The sequence below is a fragment of the Priapulus caudatus genome, unplaced genomic scaffold, assembly GCF_000485595.1.
Source record: "Priapulus caudatus unplaced genomic scaffold, Priapulus_caudatus-5.0.1 Scaffold19, whole genome shotgun sequence".
Taxonomy (NCBI): domain Eukaryota; kingdom Metazoa; phylum Priapulida; class Priapulimorpha; order Priapulimorphida; family Priapulidae; genus Priapulus; species Priapulus caudatus.
In genome coordinates, this window is record NW_014577080.1 from 545,361 (window position 1) to 567,596 (window position 22,236).

The following is a 22,236-nucleotide window of genomic DNA, read 5'->3' on the forward strand; positions in this document are numbered from 1 at the left end:
GCATACATTACATACATACATACATACATACATAACTACATACATACATACATACATACATACATACATACATACATACATACATACATACATACATACTACATACTAGCATACATACATACATTTAAAAAACATACATACAATACATAACATACATCATACATTACATACATACATACATACATACATACATACATACATACATGACATACATACATACATACTACATACATACATACATACATTACATACATTACATACATTACATACATTACATGACATACATACATACATACATACATACAATACATTACATACATACATACATACATACATACATACATAATACATACATACATACCATACATAAATACATACATACATACATACAACTATACAATTACATACAGGTACATTACATACATACATAGTATACATACATAGCATACATACCATAGCATACATACATAACATACATACATTACGATACATACATACATACATACATACATACATACATACATACATACATACATACATACATACATACATACATACATACATACATACATACACACGCGCACGCACGCACGCACGCACGCATATACACCCACGCGCGCAAGCACGCACACACGCACGCACGCACACACTTGGCTGCCGGGAGATGCCCAGACAGGTGTGTGCACAGTGTTCACTTCGTCAGCGTTCTTGTATGATCAAGACGGTTCGCTCTACGGCAAGCGTAATTGCGGCATCAGAGAAGCTGAGCAAACAGCACAAGCATGTCTAAGTGCTTCAGCGCAGTTCAACAGGCAATCAAGCAGAAACCTAAAGAGGAGCAACAAACATCGGAAAACAAACCTTGAGAATAAATTCGGATCTTCGCTTCGCGCCACTGCCATCATGCAGAAAAACACATATATGCAGTAAAAAAATATATGCCTGCCATGCCATGCAAATCGAGTCAGACAGTTCTGAATATCAGGAGGCCAACAAAAGCGCCATTTTTAGAGCCTTGTTAAACTAAGCGACGCATAAAATGCTTAGTCATGTCTTTCCTGAATATCGTACAGACGACGCTCCATACGTCTCTAAGCCTCTTCCTGCTAGATAAGCGCAATAAAAAACACATACCCTCTCGATTGGTTTCACGAAGCGGTATAAGTTGAACGCTACCTATATCTAGGGCGCATGTGAATGAATGCAAGCCGTATCACATTTTCTGCATTCCATCTTCTGCCGACATGGAGGAGCTGGAGGCTGGAGCGGTGTGTGCGTGTTCGCGCTCGTAAGACAGCGTGCGCGCGCATGCTGGAGCACACGTTCGCGCAGTGACAGTGCGCGTGCGTGCATGCGTGCGTGTGTCCGCGCGTTCAAGTATGTGGGCGCGTGTGGGTGCACGTGCGCTTGTACGGCGGTGTACGCGCGCATGGTAGAGCACGAGTGCGCGCAGTAACGGTGCGCGTGCGTGTCGGAGTGCGTGCGTCTGTGCGTGCATGCGTGCGTGCGTGCGTGCGTCTGTGCGTGCGTGCGTGCGTGCAGTGAGCGGAGTGGTAGTTAAAGCGCATGCATGGATCATTCGATGGCAGCCCGCGGCGCTTCCGTACTCTCTTATAGATTTTAGATTCCCCATTTTTGCCTAATGTTCTGCAAAAATAAACAAAGAACGACTCACCGTACGCATTGCGATGAATTTTAGGTACTATACAATGTAATACCTCGTACATACGTGCTACGTGCATCTAAACAGTGATCATCTACGATAGTGAGTTTAATTTTACTCACAGTCGGTAACGGCGACTGCTACGGTGGCTGTGACGTAGCCATAACATCAGGAGTGTATAATATAGTCAGGTCATATGCATGTTATCAAGATGTTATCAGGAATGTCTATATTATACACTCCTAAATGTGTCAGTGACATCCATGTAACACAACATGTGACTTCATGTCTGCACTGCAATTGTTCGTGTGTTAAGCGGGACGTGGGAACCGTGTGGGGGAGGAGGAGGGGGATGAGATTCGCAGGAAGTCGCAGGAATATCTACGAATACTACAACACATACTATATTTTCCTGCACATTAAATCGTGAACAAGCAAGAAAAATTGAAAAAATTTAAATACCTTTCAACAAGCCTTACACCCTGCACTGCTACGCTGCTGCCACTTCGCTATACTACTGCTTACCTGCTGCTACTACTGCATGCCACAGTATAGTACTAAATACTAGCTATAGTTGCTCCGTATTTTACGCGGGCGTATAGCTACTAACTACGTATATATTATGCGTATTCTAGAAAAAATTATTTGCAGGTTGGTAAGCTGGATTTTGATGCTGACGTTACAATAGAAATAGCAATACCAATAGCAATACCAATACAATGGCAATAAAAATAACAATAACAAATATATTTCGCGTGCGCGAGCTTCACAATCATGCATCGCAGCTCACTGTGGAGACAGTAACGTATATGACACCACGTATAATTTTAATTTGTTCTAACTTTTATCTCGCTGTCATCACTCGCATTCTTTTGTGTACGCGTGCATGTGTTTTTTTTTACAGTTTTTTCTCCTTTTAATAGTATTCAATTTAATGCTTTGAACGCGGACTTGGTTTCTTTCGATACGGCTGCATGATTGAGCGATTCGTCACGCTACTGGGCACTAACACAAATTGAGAACGAATTTTTAAATGTCTTGCACGAGTTCAGAGTAGATACGACTGCATGCGTGTGTAAGCGTGTATGTAATCAATCGGGATTAACGTGTGTCTGTTACATCGGTTTTATTTGGGGGCATAATATTCGTTGCATGGCTTCGCGTATGGCTATCGTTGCTTATGCGCTCCAACAAAACAGAATCTTATATGAAATATTACGAAGTATATATACAAATCAATAATCTGGTCATGTATAACCGTACGAGAATGAATAGATGGAATACACGCAGGCGCGCGCATGCACACAAATACACGCGCACGCGTGCGTGCAAATCGACGGACGAACGCACACACGGACGCACGCGCACGGGCACACGCACACGACCACACACACACGCACACACACATACAACAACACAGCACACACACAACAACACACCCACACAACACACGCCGCGCCGCCGAAGGCGCGCGCGCAACACAGACGATCAAATAGTTGCCTGAAATTAAGATTTACTCCTGGAACGTAATGGTTTATTGTGTTAGTTTAGGAGTGTTCGTGATATTTTATAACTGGAAGCTTTGCATAGCGCTGGTGAGACAAAAATGGTCACAATTCTTGCGCTGAATTCACCGGTTTTCCCAGCACTGCATCTCAGCTCGTTAAGAAAAAGGCTAGCATCTCCATAATCCTAGGCCCACCAAGAACGCAAAAGCCATGAAAGCGAACTGAGAATAGCATTCGACTCGTCGATAAAATTCGAACCTGCAGTCGGGCAACGAAAAAAATTATACCGATGGAATTCATACTTGTAACTTCTTATAGCAGCAATCATATCAATTTGAATCTGGTCTCTATTTTTTCTACCTGTCATTTCTTCTGCTTATTGGCGCCATCGTGCATGGCATGCTCGGCTTTCGTAATTGCTGAGATACGGGTACTATAAGGAGGCCATAATACTATATTTTTTCATACTAACATACAGATATGTATACTGTACGAAGACCGTTAGACTTACTTGTTATATCATTTAATCATGAATTTAATTAATAATAGATTTAGTTGGGAATAAAACTTCAAGGTCGACACGTCGGTCCAACACAGAAAAAGCGCACACTTTTACATTTCCGTCGTAGATCAGTACACGGACCACGTCGAGCAGATATATTGTTCCTAGTTCACAAATGGCAGTGACGGGATTCGCGTAATATAATTTATTTGAGCGTAAATCAGGGAAGCCATATTTACCCATATATGCATGTTTTGCGAGTTTCGGCAGCACGCGAGCGAAAGTCATGCGTGACTATATTGCGCTGCCAGTGTAACACTCGCCGCGTCTGTGCAAGAAGCTCAAAAAATGATCATCTGGCGCGACTATCGATGTTGGCAATTATGATATGTACGCCTCCTCCCTCACATATAATCTCCCCGTGCCAGTTATTTTGGGTGGTAGGGTGCGTATCGAAAATTTGATCCGCCGCTTTGCAGGCTCAAATAGAATCGATATAACGGTACCATTGAAACGCAAAGTGTGTATTGCCGTTTGTACAAACCACGGCATCTCATACATACACGACACCCACTGCGAGCGCGGCCACACGCAGCACGCAATACACTCCGCGACGCACACACCATCCAGTGCAACTACAAACAACCGAACACATCACGCACGCGCACGCACGCGCGCCACAACACGCACACACACACCTATAGTACACAACACACACACACACACACCACGCACGCACGCACCACTGCACGGCAACCCGCCATACGCCAACCACACCACCACTATTATACAGAAACATACATACATACATACACTACATACATCATACATACATCCATACATACACATCATTTCAAACACAACATACATACAATACATCCATCCATACAGCATGCAATGCACTGCATGCATGCATGCGTGCGTCGAGGCGGTGCGTTCGTGTGCGTGCGTGCGCTGCTGCGTCGCGTGCGTCAGTTGCGTGCGTGGCGGCGTGCCGAGCATCCGTGGCCGTCGCTGCAGTGCGGCAGTGCTGCTGCGTGCGTGCGTACGTACGTACGTACGTACGTACGTAAACATACATACATACATAACCATACATAATCTAACATACATACATACACTACATTCATACCATACATACACATCACAATACATACATACATAGTCATACATACATACATACATACATACCTAACACCCATACATACATACATAATAACATACATACATACATCACAACATAATCACATAAATCACCATACATCCATAATTACATACATATAATACATACCCATACATACATACAGATACATACATACATGACAACTACATACATACATACTACATACATACATAATACACTACATACTACATACATACATACATACATACATACATACATACATACATACATACAACATACATACATACATACCATACATACATACATACAATCATACATACATACAATACAACATGCATAGCCATGCTGCATGCATGCAGCCATACCATACATACATACATACATACATTAACATACATACATACATACATACATACACTACATGACAGTACAATAGATAATAACATACATCACACTACACTACATACATGCTTGCATACATACCAAACAATACAGCACATAGAATAACATAGCATACATACATACAATACATACATACCATAGCATATGCAATACATACATAGATACATACATACAGTACATACATACATTAATATATACAATACATACATTACTACAATACCATACATACATACAAACATACTATACATAACATACATACATACATACATACTTACATACATACATACATACATACATTACTACAATACTACATACAAACTACATTTAGCCATAACCCACTATCATACATACATACATACATATCTATACATTACATAAATACATACATACGATACTAGTACATTAACATAGCATCATACATACACAACATACAAGGGGTTACATAACAGACATACACTACAATACATTCATTACATACATACAAATAATGAGCAGTACATAATACATACATAAATACGATACATACATACATACATCTGACATAGTCAGTGAGCCTACATACCACACGCCGCACGTTGCCACTTCTATGCCACCGCCCTGATATACACCACACCGGACGAGCAAGCTCACAGTCTACCCACAGCTTGATATTAACGGAAAGTTCTGTTGCACCGATCCCACGACGACTGCACACAGCTTGTCGCCGGTGACAGATGCCCAGTACAGTGTGTGCAACAGTTCACTTCGTCAGGCAAGTAATACTATTTAATCATCAAACAACGATGTCAGCCTAGCCGGACACAAGCGTAATGCGGCCATTCAGAGAAGCTGAGCAAACATCGAGACAAGCATGGATTCCCTACTTAGTGCTCAGCGGCATCAACAGGCAATCAAGCTTAACCACGCATAATGGACAGAGACCGAGACAACAACACGAGAAAAAAGCAAACTGACTCTGTAGAATAGAATTCGTGAGTACAATATCGTTCTTTCGCGGCTGGCCAACGCTGCCATCATGCAGAAAAACACATATAACTCCAGACAAAAAATATATCCGCGCACCCATGAACTCGTAAGTCAGACAAGTTCTTGAATATGCAGGAGGCCACAAAAGCGCCATTTTTAGAGCTTCAGTTATAAACTAAGCGACTCATAATAAAAGCTTAGTCATGTCCCTTTCCTGAATATCTACAGACGACGCTTCCAACGCTCTAAGCCTTCCTGCTAGATAAGCGCAATAAAAACACATACTCTCGATTGGTTTGCCACGAAGCGAGTATAAAATTGAACGCTACCTATATCTAGGCGCATGTGAATGAATGCAAGGTCGATCCACATTTCTGCATCCATCTCGTCCGACATGGAGGAGGCTGGAGGCTGGAGCGTGTGTGCGTGTTCAGCGCATCGTAGATAGCGTGCGCTGCCGCATGCTGAGCACACGTTCGCGCAGTGACAGTGCGCGTGCGTGCGTCGTGTGCCCGCGCGTCAAGTATGGTGGCGGCGTGTGGGTGCACGTGCGATGTAACGGGTGTACGCGGCGCATGTCAGACGCACCGAAGCGCGCACTTAAATCGGTGCGCTGCGTCTGCTCGGCGTGCGTGCGCCTGTGCGTGCAATGCGTTGTGGTGCGGCGTGCGTCTGTGCGTGACTCGTGCCTGCGTGCGTGCGTGCGTGCGTGCGTGGTGCGTGCGTGCGTGTTGTGCGTCATGCGGCGTGCGTGCGGCGTGTGCGTGCGTGGGCGTGCTGTCTGTGCGGCGTGCGTGCGTGCGTCTATGCGATGGCGTGCCGTGCGGCAGTGACGGAGATGGTAGCTCTAAAGCGCACGCATGGATCATTCGATGGCAGCCCCGGACGGCGCTCGTTCACTCTCATATAGTTAGATATTGAGGATCTCCCTCATATTTGCCTATATGTTCTGCAACTAAAACAATAGGGACGAAACATCAAACCGTCGCATTGCGAGATAAAATACAATTTTATGGTACTATAACATGTAGATCCCGTTACATAAAACGTGGCTACCTAAATCTTAAACATGAATCATCACGAATGAGTGAGTTAATTTTAAAATTAAAAATTTACAAACTGTTACGTTGCCTGCATAGATGCCATCATTGTGGAATGCAGCTACATTCAACAGAGGAAGCTATATATATAATATATATATAATTACTATATAAATATATAATATATTATGAGTTTATATATATATATGAAGCTGCACTGGTCTATAATATTGTTACGTGTGAGCAATGCACACGGGGTAGATACGCTGTACACCTGCAAAATCTGTCTTTGATGTGCGCCGTGTCTGGGCCCTCGAGGTTATTTGACATTCACAGCATTGCTATGCAACATTGCTCGCGAATATTTTTAGTGTTTCGTGTGAAAAGCGAATGACGAGTGTGCTAACGATCGAGCTGGCAGTGGGGCGTGTGCGAACCGAGAGAAAGGCATTAAGAAACACGCTTCTGATCTCTCGAAACATATTAATAATGTGCGCTGCATCTTAATCGAGATCTTGGCTTCTGAAGCAACGCTTATAACAATTGATTACCTCCGTCCCATTATTAAAACACGCAGTTGTATACGCGATAATTTTTCTTCCAGAAAATGCATAAGTACTAGCTTAAAACGGACGATCTGCGTACTTGATCAAGCATGCCTCTCGCGGCTTCTTGCAGTTTCTCGGTGCATATAGGATCCTGTAGGCTTAGAAGTGCTTACGCTGTATCGTTGCTCTATAGTTCTATTAAACCGAACCACACTATTATGTAAATGGTATCGTGCGATGCATTCCACATAATTGACTTAACGTATATTCATCATACGATGCAGGGCATAGCGATTCGTGACGGAGATCTCACATTCTTGATATAAATCGTGCACGTAATTGTAACTTGCGCAGATAAAGATTGCAATTATGATAGAAAGATGGTGTGGCGCTCATTCTATCCATACTCTTACCCCTCTATAATTTACACCGCAGCGTATTATTCTTCAATTAAGTTCTCACAATTTTATTGACGCAAATTGATCGGCTTCTGACTATTAACTCCGTATTAAACGGGAAAGCGAGCATTGTGTCTAATATATGTTTTGCAGTTAACGTAATATAAATCTTCTATATGCTACAATACAGAAAACATTGCGTACAGTGTCGGCACAGTCACAATAAATTGTGCGCGTGTAACGGTACAAAGGGCATTAAAGCTGTTTGTCGGCTATAATGCAACCATATTTACAGTTTCCAACATCACAAGAACGAGAAAACACATTAACCCTATTATTTGAAACGTAACCGCGCCATCGCTCCACATCGCGTTTATAGCTCGATTCGAATGTTCGATTATTTATTTCGAATGCTGTTATACTGTCCAGCCACGCGCGAGCAGCGCTATACAAAAGATGGGATGCCACATTACCAGGCCTACATAAAATGCAAGAATTTACGAATAGTACGAATGCCCGTAAAAATGTCGCGCTGCCGCGTGTTTTTTTTTGCAGTTCCGCCACATTTTATTTCGTCTGAGAATACGCAGTCCGAGATTGAGGTGATGGAAGGAGCAAACGTGACGATGGAATGCGAGGCACGAGGTTTGCCTACCCCGAATATCACATGGCGCAGGGACGATGACAAGAAACTGAGTTTGGCCAGACCAGGTGAGTTATCACAACCGACGGATAGCGTTAGCAGTTCGCGAACATGAACAAGGACTATTATCACAATTCCACCGCTATAATAAGGCATTTTCCTTAACGCAATATTCCTGGTTTCCGTCTATATAACATGCTCGTACTAAAACGATTTTCGTGTCTCGCTATCCACTATACCGCCTACTCAACCTATATATACTGTGGCATATCTCGAGTGTTTTGTTTTCTTGTCGGCAATAGCGAAACTGACGGTTTCTTCTCAGACCACCTTTTGTCTGCTTACTACGCGAGTGGGAGTACTTGATAGCGGAATTTTTATAGAGAAATTCTTAATGAAAAGCAGCACGTACGTGCCACTTTACATGATACATAGCTTACGCTAGACGTCATAGCAATTGAGCTAGGTAGAGGTTGACGCCATGCAAACGATTAAATCTACGATCAAACCATGCAAACGATCAAACGTTTTAATAATCTCGCTCACATTCATTAATTTCACAACCTCTTCATTCACGAAAGCAGTGATAAAATGCATGTTCACGTTTGTCCATCTTTATCGGGGAATGATATATCCAACAATCTAACTGCCAACGGCCATTCAGATTTAAATATTTAACGCCATTTCGGTTCGCACCTAAAACGCTACCTTTGGCATATACAGTCGATCTTGTAGTTAAATCTGACAGGCATTTTATATGTAGTCGATTTTCTGAGATGGATCGATCTGATCTTATACAGTTCTGTATGCTATTACTAACTACATCGACCCTGCGGAAAGAACACGCTTTATACGTGGAATACTATATAGTATGTAGGCGTGTTGCTGAAAAGCTTTCCGCGCACCAGAAGTCACAATGGCGGCTGACTATACCCAGTTAAATGCGAACTATTGAAAATGAGAGGAAGCGGAATCGTGTTCCATATAATACGTTACGATGAATTAGGCATTGTTAGTTACGCACGCACGCGCTCGTCGCAATGACTCACTGACGGACGTCATCAATATTAGACTGTGGGAAAAATTATTCAATTCCTTTTATTCTTTACAAAGTCGCTAGAACTCGGCCATGTTGCTCTGCTCTCTCTCGTCGCCCGGTGTATGGGCAGTCGATGCGTAATCTTCGAATACATTCAGTCACCGCATTCGCTTTAAACATAAGCAGAATTACAGTAATTGTATTTCTGTGCGTATAGCTGTGCGCAATTTACTGCCCGCAGAAGCGAGTACACTATACAATCAGCCTGGCTCGAGACTGAAGTAAATTGGGCAGCGCGGTAATGGCAGACCGTGCTTGCGCACAGCCTCATGTAATAGCCGGTGTAATGTTATACGGATGACTTTATCTTCGCATGAGGCAAAATAACTTCAAACAAACATTATTACGGTAAATTCATCCATTCGGTGATGGACCGATGATTGCGCGTAATAGGCGCAGCGACGATAAAACATGGAGGAGTAGCCACCATGCGGTTATCGCGTGTGCGTGTATGTATACCAACAGTACCCGCGGGTTATATCGCGCGCGAAAGTCGTCATAAAAGAGCAGCCAGCGCGGCGGCCATGCCACCTACACGTACACGGACTGCGCGTGATAAGAGCGAGCTTATACGCGATCCGCCAGCTCATGATAAAATAAAGACGCTCTAGGCCGCTTTAATTTTGAAACGTCGAAAAACGCCGGTCAATACAATACACACGCGCGCGCGCGCACGCACGTACACACGAACACAGCATACCACCCCGGCCAGCCAGTGCTCACGCCCGAGTGCTACAGCCAAAAAGCAATTCGCGCGTTAATGTGACCTTGAAGTTTGACCTGCTGGTTAATTGTTTCTTAGCGCCCAATTAACGAGACTTCGCACTTCATCTGCGCGAAAAAGAGTAACTATTAGATCCCGCGCGTGTAACGACAACTGCTACTTTTCTTTTCTCTTTCTCTCGCCTCACAACAACCACGCAGCTGTCTCGGCCGGCGGCAAGCGAATCGAGCTCTACAACGTACAGCGCATGGACGCCGGCAGCTACAATTGCATCGCTTCGAACCGCGTTCCTCCTCCACGCAGTCGCAGCATCATGCTCAGAGTTCAATGTAAGAAGCTTCGAGATGTAAGAGAGAAATCGTGCATATGTGCTTAATGAAGTCTTTTCGCCGCGCGCACACGCGAGCGCCCGTCGTCTTTTTCAAGCAGCGACACGGGGATATCCGTTTCATAAAAAAGGTGATCTTGTGTGCGCGCGCGGGGAGGAGGTCGCGAGATTCTTAAGGGGAGAGGCTGCATAAAGACACGGCTTCTTTATCACTCAACGTTGGCGTCGTCGTGTTCTCCGTCGCTCATCGATTGCCAGTTTTAATTTAGTCGTTCATATGTGACTTGTAACGTAAGTGCGTATGCGCGCGCATGCGATGTGGCCTGTTTTGCGTGAAAGGCGCGCGTCTGCTTCAGATATTCCGTATGGCTATTGTGAGCCGGCGGATCTTTTTTTTGTGAAGAAAAACGATGCGCGTATAATCAGCACGCCCTAATTATGTGTGCACTAAATCAGCACCGTGCCGAAGCTTTCGTTTGTATACGCTGCTGCCGCGTTGCATGTTTTTTTCTCGCGTATATAAAAATTCCCTTTGTTATACCATTATCCGTAGATTCTCCGTCAATAATGCCGTCGCCGTCGCCGTTGCAAGGAGTTGTACTCGACAGAAATGTGACGATGAAGTGTCACACTGAGGCCTATCCGGCCGTGACAGACGGACAGTGGTTCAAAGACAATATCGCCATCGGAGACATCACGGACAGATACTTGCCAATTATCAGACCGCGCTCAGGTACAGCTACCCTGTAAATAGCTTATCGCAGCGCTGTGTCAATGTATATGCACGTCTGAAAGGCGATGGCCGAGGTGGGTGCATCACCGTAAAAGTCCTTTTGTTTATAGATTTTAGGTTGTCTGTAATGAGATGACAGCGATTCTATGATCATTTCCACTGCAGTATGCCACTTGTATACACAGCTGTGTTAACTTTTAATATTCGAGAAACTTCTAGTATTTTATGCGACTTAAAAGTAAAAAGTAAAAGTAAAAGTAAATTAAAAGTAGTGCGGCGCCACGCCATGTGTGCACTCTCCTTAAGCCATTATGTAGCTTGTTGTGTTGCGTTCTTTGCTAGATTTCTATGTAAGAACACGGTTTTTCTTTTCGGCGTTAAAGCAGAATATTCAAACACAATAACCAACATAACTTAATATTACGCTAACATCATTGTTTAGTTTGGTTGTTTTACTATTCAATATATGTAGTCCGTGGCGAATTGTTAACAGTTGATTGCGTGCCTATTTTCATTTTAACTAGTGTGCGTAACATTACCCTACCATGCATGCATTTCTGATGCATACATGAAGGCATGCAGGCCAACATACCCCGATACCATCATCCAATATGAAAGAATAGCTCGATTGTAACAGTCAAACCCGGCTACCCTGAGGCATTATCTACACATGCACGGGAAATTGACTTTCCCTAAATCTCAGTGCTGTGAGTGTTTGCCGTCAGTGGAATGTCCATTTTGTCAACTGGTCGGGGGTTCCATCTCCCGCACGTGCTTTCCTGCAGGGCAGGCTGGCAACACGAGAAATCACTGAGCGACGCCGTTTATTTGCCGTTGAGTGGTTCCAACTGGTTCATATCCTCATTTTATTCTTCAGAGCGCCTGAAAGCACTAAAAGAGTGTTCTTATGTCCGTACGGGATGGGCCTTTATAAGTGATGGGAAAACGTACAGGCGTTATACTCACTTTGAATAGCATTTATCGATAGACTCGCGCAGTCTTCTGTGTCCTGTATCGCCTGGTGATTTTTGGCGGTTCTCTCTGTATTTCTATATCTGTCTATTCCCGAAAAATCTCACACATGTCATTATAAGTTACATCATTTTGATCGCGGGATCTTTTACTCAGCATATACGCATTACATCTCTGATGAGAAACAGTAATGGCGTTCTCTACCCAGTAGTAATAGTATATAGCCGCCAGTCGATGTCAATTTGAGAAAAATATCGGAACATGTACGACTTGATTCCAAGTATGAATTGCATCCGTCATTGAAAATAAACCGATTTTAGAACAGTGTTAAGTGCAGATGTTTTGTAGTTGTGTACTTTCGTAGTGTGTGCTACGTTATGATTGCAAAATCGAACAACACCATTAAACATAAATAACCGTTTACGGCTCGTGTTAACATTACAAACAATACAGTATGATGGGGGGAAACAACAGGGATAACCGAAATATTGGTTGTGTCAAATAATTGAATAAGGTTTTTCACAATGGCTGACGAATGGTCACGTGACACATATTCCAGTCATGTGATTTCTATTTTAGTATGCATGGCCCGCAATGAAATTTAATTACGCACAAGGATTGCTGTTAAAACAGCACAAACGCAATTATTTACAATAATTATACAAAAAATGTTGTTGAATGCTTCGCAGGCAGCACAGCGGTGACACTGGAGCTGTTCATCATCAACGTGAGAAAGGAGGACACGGGAGAGTACTCGTGCAAGGCGTCAAACATTGTCGGCTCCGTGGAGGCGCGCATTGACATTGACGGTATATACATATAGCATACATACATAGTTATAAGCAGTATATACCTGCAATACAGGCATACATACATACATACATACATACATACATACATACATACATACATACATACATACATACATACATACATACAAGGGAGGATGAGGAGAGGAAGACGGGGGAGGATGAGGAGGGGAAGACGGGGGAGGATGAGGAGAGGAAGACGGGGGAGGATGAGGAGGGGAAGACGAAGGAGGATGAGGAGGGGAAGACTGGCGAGGATGAGGAGGTGAAGACGGGGGAGGATGAGGAGGACGAAGGCTGAGGAAGATGATGAGGTAGAGGCGGGGGAGGATGAAAAGGGCGGGCGGCGGGAGGGTGGCGAGAGGGTAGCGGTGAAGCAGCAAACAGACTGGGTTGGTGGCGGGTTGGTGGTGGCAGTGGATGGGAGAGAGGAGCAGATAGAAAGACGGTTGGGAGAAGAGCAGTAAGTACAGGGAGGAGGGTGAGGATGGCGCGTGGTGGCAGGAGCATGGGCACAGAACATGGGACCATGCAGCGAGTTCAGATAGAGAAGAGAAACCTCAATTGCTCCGTGCTAGGCATTAACGTCTCACGCGCGACCAGTGTTAAAGATTTTTACCGTTACTACTACTACTACTGTTGCTGCTGCTGACCGAGGGTTTTACAACTGCCTATGCCAGCGTTAGATTTGCTTCTCAGCTTAAACGCTGCCACCCATAAATATTGCGACGCCGCTGCAGCCCCCTTTATAGTCGATTAAAACAAATTTCGTATTTAAATAAATAAATGAATAAATAAATAAATAAATAAATACATACATACATACATACATACATACATACATACATACATACATACATACATGTGTACATATATAGTTATGTACCTGCAATGCATGCTTACATATATACATGCGTACGCACGTGCGTGTATAGCATAAATTCAGCTTGCGTGCGTACGTGAGTGAGTGCGTGCGTGCGTGCGTACGTGCGTGCATGCGTGAGTGCGTACGTGAGTGAGTGGATACATGCTGCTTGCTTACTTCTTTGTTCATTACCCCCCCCCCCACCCCATCCCCACACACACACACGCACTCTCATATTTTCTCTCGCTTTGTATTTCTCTCAATCCTTCTCTCACTCAATGCTTGTTCATTTTCACGTGCTGTTTCTTTTCTTCCCGATCGTCTGCTTTCTATTTCCTTAGTTATACTTCCCTATCTCTCTCGCTCTTTATATCTAAATGTCTCTCTTAGGTGCGACTCTGCTCTTTCTCTCGTCCGTTGGCCCTAGACAGACAAACAGACAGACAAACTAGACAGACGCACACGAGCGCACGCATGTACAGACAATAATCTTTTTCCTCTGCGTCACTGTGCGCATGGGCACATACCCATGACCATCTGCGTAATTGTTGTACCTGAATGTCGATGCTTTTGATTTCCTACCTGCTTGCATACGGATTAGCTTAGTAGTGCCCTAATGTTTGCTTTTTTCATGTTTTTTTTCTTTATTTATTATTTCGCTTGCTTTCGATTACAGACTGAATCTTTAATTCCTTGTAACACCGTGGTTTTGGCGTTATACATATTTTTTTCTCGTCTCCATGCGAAACGTAGTTCAACTAAATTGATTTTTTCATGCCGGTCGTGCGGTCTACTTTGATGCTTCTCCGTTCTGGGCGTAAACGTTTGGCAGCATGTTCGCAGAGTTGGTTTTTTTTCTCGGCATATAAACTTCATAATTGGCAACGATAGAGAGAACTGAAGCGCGGCAGTAACACAGGTTACACTGATATGTTATACTGCGACCAACACTGGCATCCTTTTGATGTTGATATCCTGGTTTGTCAGATTCGATACAGGGTAAATATACCTGGCTTTAATGCTCTCCTTATTGCGTGTAAAAGATATCGAGTGAAACTTTGAATCGATCTGGTGCGAGTGAGTATTCATACATGCAGTACTCGCAATTACTGTTGCTGTCATCCCAGCAACGCATTACTGCACGATCCACTGCATATACAGAAATACTGCGTGGATTAAAAACCTCGTCTTTTTTTATCGTACATCGTAATCTAAATATGAAAAAGTTACGCCGTCTTCGCAACGACCGACGCAATGAGTATTTGACAAAATGCATAGATATCATGTTTGCTCAGTGAACAACATCCTCGATGGACGAGTGGGTAGTTTTCTGATATCTCGCTCGCGAAAGAATTTGCGATATACTTGTAATATAATAACATTGGGTTGAAAATCACTTCACATTTGCGAAAGCGTATTCAAATTCACTAACATCGCTTATATGATGCTACCCACTCTCGGCGCGCGTTCGTTTGCTCGCCACAATTATCGGGCCTCACTGTTAAAATTAAAGTTAGCAGAAGGCTAGCTGGGCGGTGGTTGCACGCACTAGCCGCGAGAGAATGCGAGCAATCATCGTAACACGAGCAGGCGAACCCGGCTGGTTTAGTGCGTTCAAATGGAGTAATCTGCCTTCAGCACACCACGATGAAGTACGTGCTAGCGCACTTCTTTTTAGCACACAAAACGTATAGCGTGTTGGATATGTCTTCATGCAAACTTCCGTGTCTATGAAAAGGGCTCAACGGAGTATACACAGTACTGCGCACGACGGCTGCACGCGACGAAGGCTTACGCAATTCATTTTGACAATAAACGTTTTCTAAATTAACTGCGGTACAACATTACGTAATGAACTTACTGTCGGAGGCGAGAGGATCGTGCGTAAAGCTCTTCCGCTAAATTGGTCGTTTTAATCCGAATGCTGGAAGTGTTACTGCGTTGGAACTACGTTATATGTTACGCTTGTTTATCTCGTTACAGAGGTATTGCCTCCGCCTCCGACTACAACGACAGAATTGCCGTCGACAGCACCGAAAGCAGGTGGCACCAAGGGTCGGGAACATAGGAAAGACAGAAATAAGGACAGGAAAGGTATGTCGACAACGCGATTCACGTCTGCAGGTGTTACGGGCACAACATTGATACAATTATTTTGAGATATACGGTCACCGTGCAGACCTTGTACATAAACTTCACGATTTCAACACGTTTTTAAGAAACGTGCTCACAGATATCGTTTGCGTTTTGCTTGCTATTGTAATAAAATATGTTGACATTTATGGCGGCATTTTTACCCTTCAAATGATACAGCTAACGAGAATTGTTAAACGACATATCGAATACGGTCATATCCAATCGAGCTATTGTTTGTCTCAACACGCACCTGTCCGCCGTCTTTGCGCCAATGTAATATTATATGTACGTTATATTTATATATATATAGCGTTCACTGAACAACATATTATGTTAACACAACAAAATGATTGCCACCGTTCACATGCCACCTGTAACGTGTTATGTGGACTACGGATTCGCATCGTTATTGTAATAGCATATCGGCATATCATGTGTCGGCAATACGAAATGCCACATCACGGTACCATTAGTGCCGTTAGTATCCATACCTAGCATCTAAAGGCCTATATAAATTCTCGGTACGTTCAAGCATAATACACAGAACTATCACCGTCGATATTCCACTCTCGCCAATAAAGTTAACAGCCTACGGCAAGTGCCAACGTTCAGTACACTGTATTTTCAAGTGTTAAGTCCATGGTGGGCCTTTTGGGCATTACTGCATTGTAGGAAGCTGAGAGTATAGGTTTAATATAATTTTGGGACGATGGAAAATATGTTGGCTGCTGGTTTTTGCGGATTTAGCGTGTATTATGAAAACATTTTCGCGGAAGTAGAAATCTGTTTAGAATCTGTGATCGTTAGATTTTCCTGCTAAATACTATTACAAATTACTTGATTGCATTCGTTAGAATATATCAATTTGTTATTTTGTTTAAGTTTAAGTTTATTTAAGTTGATAGTTTTTCCCCAACTATTTGTATTTTACATGCATTTACTTCTGTACACGATATAAGAATTATGTTTATTTTCCCATGCAGGTTTAATTTCTAAGCAGAATCATACTTGTTATCAGTAGTAGGATTTGTTTGTTGCTATTGTTTACTATAAATTGGTGTCGTTGTTTATTTTGATACAGTTAACACAAATGCTTTTTTACGATAATATTTGCATTTTAATTTACGACATAGGCAAATAGCTTGTTTATAAAGCAGTTACATTGCCCGATATCCCACATGAAGTTAAACCTGTGTGTGGAGTCACTTCGATATATCGGCCACCCGTTAATAGTGCTTTTCCTAGCAGAAAAAATGTGCTATAAAGCTGATGTATTATGGTATAGACACCTTTCCTATTGGGAAACGTCCCCCTCTACATTACGCACGGGCAATAACAGGCCCACTCCCCATGCGCATGCGCAATGCGCCCCGCTCGACACGCCCATGACAATGAGCAATAAAGAAGGGGTGAGATTGGAATAAGGGGGAGGTCTGCCATACTATACCGGCCGCACACGAAAGCTAACTGCTGAGCAAACGAACTGGTCGTTAGTACGAACGAACGAGTTAGTCGTCAGGCGGTTTGCTCAATAGTTAGCTCTTTTGTGCGGCGCGATAGTTCATGGAACGCGTGTGTTGGATATCTTTGAACGCGAAATGTCATGGATCCGGGCCTGCAAGCAAATATAGATGTCCAGCAACATGCATGTATAAAGAGCTTTGGTGCATAAATTAGTCTCTTGCTCATAAGTCAAAAGTTAAACATTGCGTAACACATGCATCATGTAAAAAACACATTTACATGTGTAGCCATTACAATGTAAATCATGTGGAAACGATGTGAATCTACCGCTATATAATTATATATAGAAGCCACTGTAAAACAACAAATGGGTTTAAAACAAATTTTAATTGGTCTTCTATATATATATATATATATATATATATAATATATATATATATATATATATATAAAGAGAGAGAGAGAGAGAGAGAGAGGAGAGAGAGAGAGATGAGAGAGAAGATATATAGCATATGCATATATTATTACTTATATATATATATATATATATATATATATATATATAAGTTTGGCTGTATATAACCCTTCAAGTACATCGATATTACACAATTGAGCTGTTAAATCCGTGCATGAGGACTTTTTAAACTGAATATGGTGGGTAAGTTACTTAATGAAGGGTCTGCCCACTAAATTACCACAAGCAAAGAAGAGCAGTCGAATATTATGTCCTGTAATATCGGTTTAATATACAAATAAAAGAGAAAACAGAACTATATGTGGCAAATCGCTTGCAACTACATAGTTCTACTTTCTAACGCATATACCGTACGCAAGAAATCCTTCGTGGTCGAGAAGAAGTAATAACGTTCAAAATCATTAGCAATGAGCAGAAGGCGGTGGAGGTAGTCTTTATAATACATAGCCAAATAACAGCAGATATAACCCAGTTAATGAAATGACATCGGCTCTAATTTACGTTCAATGCATTATTACCTGACTTTTGCGAACGATATCAAATTTCTTGACAGGTGATAATGAAGATGTTGATAGCGAAGACATGGTGCAAAATACAGATTTATTTTCTTCGATTTCGCAAGATGGCCGCACCGCCAAAGGTAAATGAACAATTTCGTTGCCAGCCAGCTGTCCTTGTGATACGTTGTGAACACTTTTGTTATCTCGCACTAGCTGAAGATTCCTGGTTTTTTTTCGGGTAACTGAGAAAATGATAGCGTACCCTAAAAACATACAATGCTTTGACGTCAGATTTGATTATCTTGTAGATGGACGTATAACATATTAAGTGTTGCACTTTACATCGGATGTGAATAATGTACAAAAACATAGTTATACAGTACGCTCGCACGAGGACAAGTTAGTCGTTATATATCAATATAAGTTGAACCACCTTTAAGTTTCGATCGTCGAAAAAGTTAATCAAGCGAGGCAAGTCGATGTGTCTCCATCGAGTCGAAAATTTCGAAGAATGTTGCACTTATTCTTCCGCAGCCATCGCGATTTCTGTAAAAAAAATACCGTGAAAAGCACAAGCATTCCATTCAATTAGCTCAGCTTGATACACGAAGACACTCGCGCATCTCCCTCGAATACCAACGATGTCATTAGTTCGCGCCAGTAAATTTAATTCACACTTCTCGGGGGATGATTTCGGCTTGCGATTGTTGCTTGTGTTAGCCAAACCGAATCTGCAAGTGATTATATTAGTTCTCACTTCTGCCTTCTCGCGGAGGCTTTGCGTAGATGGTAAATAATAATTAGGCACAGGACGAAAAATTCTGTTGGGATTGGTTTGAGTGCCGTTTGGACTGTTTGGATGATGTATAAAGAATTTTATTGTCTCCATAACAGCGATGGAAGCGCAATATAAAGCTCGAAAATCTATTTGGGAAATTGGTTTTAATGGTTTGTGATGTTTTACGCTTAAATTCCATTACAGATGACGCATCAGCAAATGACCAGACGAAAACCCCTATTCACGTCAATGAATCTAAGGATAAAGGTATGTTTTTTCATCGCGTTTAATTTGCCTCGCATTAGCATATCTCGGGCAACGAGCACGTCTATCTATATACGTACACTAAGCACGCTCACTCTCCAAACTAATTTCGGGCCGGCATCCTTGCTATCGGTGTGCGAACAAGCTTATTCTCCGGTTCTTTCCCGGATCTTTTATACGATGTCGTGACCGTTTTTTTCCGCGTTGCTCATTAATTCTAATACGTCATCGTAGGCATAACCCCCCGCAGTACCGCACCTGACGCGTGGTACTAATTACCGTCGCGTGATGAACGAGACGGATAATGTGAAGATGATGAAAACATGATCCATTCCGCGTTACCTCTCCGCTGAACCTCAGCGATGATGAATCATACTGACATGTAGTCCTGCGCGTCATACAATGACAAGTGTCAATTCTATTCCAGCGACTGTCGGGAATAAGGCATCGTTCGCCCACCGCTGCTCGGTCGTACTGAGACTGTTCTGCTGCGCCGTCATAGTTTTCCTGTCGTCGCTGTGGGATGAGCTGACCTAGGTAGAGTGTATAGTATCGCTGTCTCCGAGCCCTCCACAAACCCCGTAGCTGTCGTCGGAGTGCTTAAGAATCGCGTGTCGTCGTGTGGGGGACATTGTCGTGCGTGTCAGTCATTGGTGAAGTAGGTCGTGGGGGATATATTAGAGAAACTGAAAAATCGCGCTACTAAACTGCATGCGCATCCATATACGGGCGCATTGCTTTTGAAGATAAAATGCGAATTTCTGAACGCGAAGCATTGCGAATTATCGGTTGTATTGGAAGACGATTGCGTCGGTAGCGACGTGGGCGGTCTAAATCAGCAAATGTTCGGGTTCGGTCGGAGAGAACGCAGCATCCCATCGATGTGAAGCACGGCACCACGCTAGCATCGTTATTGAAATCATGCAGGTCAAATCAAATCAGAGAGAACGATTTTTCTCTACAGTGTAACGATCGGCAGTAGAACTAAGAAATGTATTCGCCGCTTGATAGAGCTAGTTTAGAATAAAGTGCGGGGGGTCGACGCTGTAAATCTGAACGGAAAATAACTCAAGTCTAGTTAAATTTTGTATATAGTTATCGTGTATGTAAATGGCAATTGTATCCTGCATTAATGTCATCTAGTTGAGTCTCCGAGTGGCACTATGTATAGCTCTTTAATGAATCCTATCTTAATGCGGTGATTTCATAACAGACGAGCGATTATAGGTATTTTATACTTTCAAACTGCACATCTTTGTAACAATGTATATCAGAGAAATAATGCCAAAGCTGCTTTACCTGTATTTTGTATACATATATAACTGATACATGAAACGTAGTTATTCCGTAAGATATAGAGGCATCTGTGGGTAACGTACATAAACAATCTGTTAACGCTCGTAGACAAGCTACGGTTCAACGTTCGAAAATACGACGAAATGCTAAGACATCTATTGTGGCTTTTCTTTTACATGACTCTCGTTAGGAAGATGCTCGGTATTCAGTCGTTGCTTGTGAATTTTTGATTGACATTTGCTTCAGTCTGACCGATGCATGTAGCCAGAATGTTATCGAGCGTAACTAACTTCTGATGACGATTCTAAATAACACAAATTTGCGAGCAATAAATCATAACTCACGACGTCTCCATATTGCGCTATCAGTCGATGTACGGCCGGAGACAAATTGCCTTCGATTAACAATATCCTCAACCGCGTATCTCATTTCTGCATAATCGATAAATAATTCTTAACTCCGATAGCTTGTTATGATTGTATTGAATCGTCGTAAAAACAGTGACATATGTTTCAACTTAAGGCTAGTATGTGTCTGAATACTGTGGAGTATCTGTATTTGAGTTTAAAGATCAATACCACAAATGTAAATATTTGTAATCTCATACTGTTGGCTTGAAAATATTTTGTAAATAAAATCTTTTGTATAACATAATTTTTCCGTGATTTGTATTGCATTATGAAGGCTCGAGAAATACTCAAAATGCATTAGCTCTTGTCAGACCGATAGAAAGTTGGTAAATAAAATTTCACGCAAGCTTGTTGAGAATCAGAAGATGTAGACTAGACGAACGAAGCATTACACGACGAATTATGCTTATATGGCATTATTAAACAAAACTAATTTAAAATTTCGGCACGGTAGAGTAGTGATGCTTCAAATGATATTCAGACATAGCGTACAGACAAACGTACAGAATCACCATACTTCAACATGTCTGCTTTGACTGTCCGCGCCGGTGCATTTATCCATATTATTC

The 22,236-nt window shown here is 42.5% G+C and overlaps 1 protein-coding gene across 1 annotated transcript in view; it reads left to right on the plus strand.

The window, feature by feature from the left end:
* The window catches only part of LOC106811664 (lachesin-like), a 46,082-nt gene extending 24,171 nt beyond the window's left edge, over positions 1-21,911 (plus strand). The window contains exons 2-9 of the mRNA XM_014815368.1: positions 8,727-8,882; positions 10,838-10,966; positions 11,519-11,698; positions 13,360-13,479; positions 16,328-16,438; positions 18,973-19,059; positions 19,902-19,964; positions 20,389-21,911. Of these exons, the coding sequence (XP_014670854.1) occupies positions 8,777-8,882; positions 10,838-10,966; positions 11,519-11,698; positions 13,360-13,479; positions 16,328-16,438; positions 18,973-19,059; positions 19,902-19,964; positions 20,389-20,498 (906 nt within the window). The 5' untranslated portion in view covers positions 8,727-8,776 and the 3' untranslated portion in view covers positions 20,499-21,911. The remainder of the gene's footprint in view (positions 1-8,726; positions 8,883-10,837; positions 10,967-11,518; positions 11,699-13,359; positions 13,480-16,327; positions 16,439-18,972; positions 19,060-19,901; positions 19,965-20,388) is intronic.
* Positions 21,912-22,236: the final 325 nt, after the last annotated feature.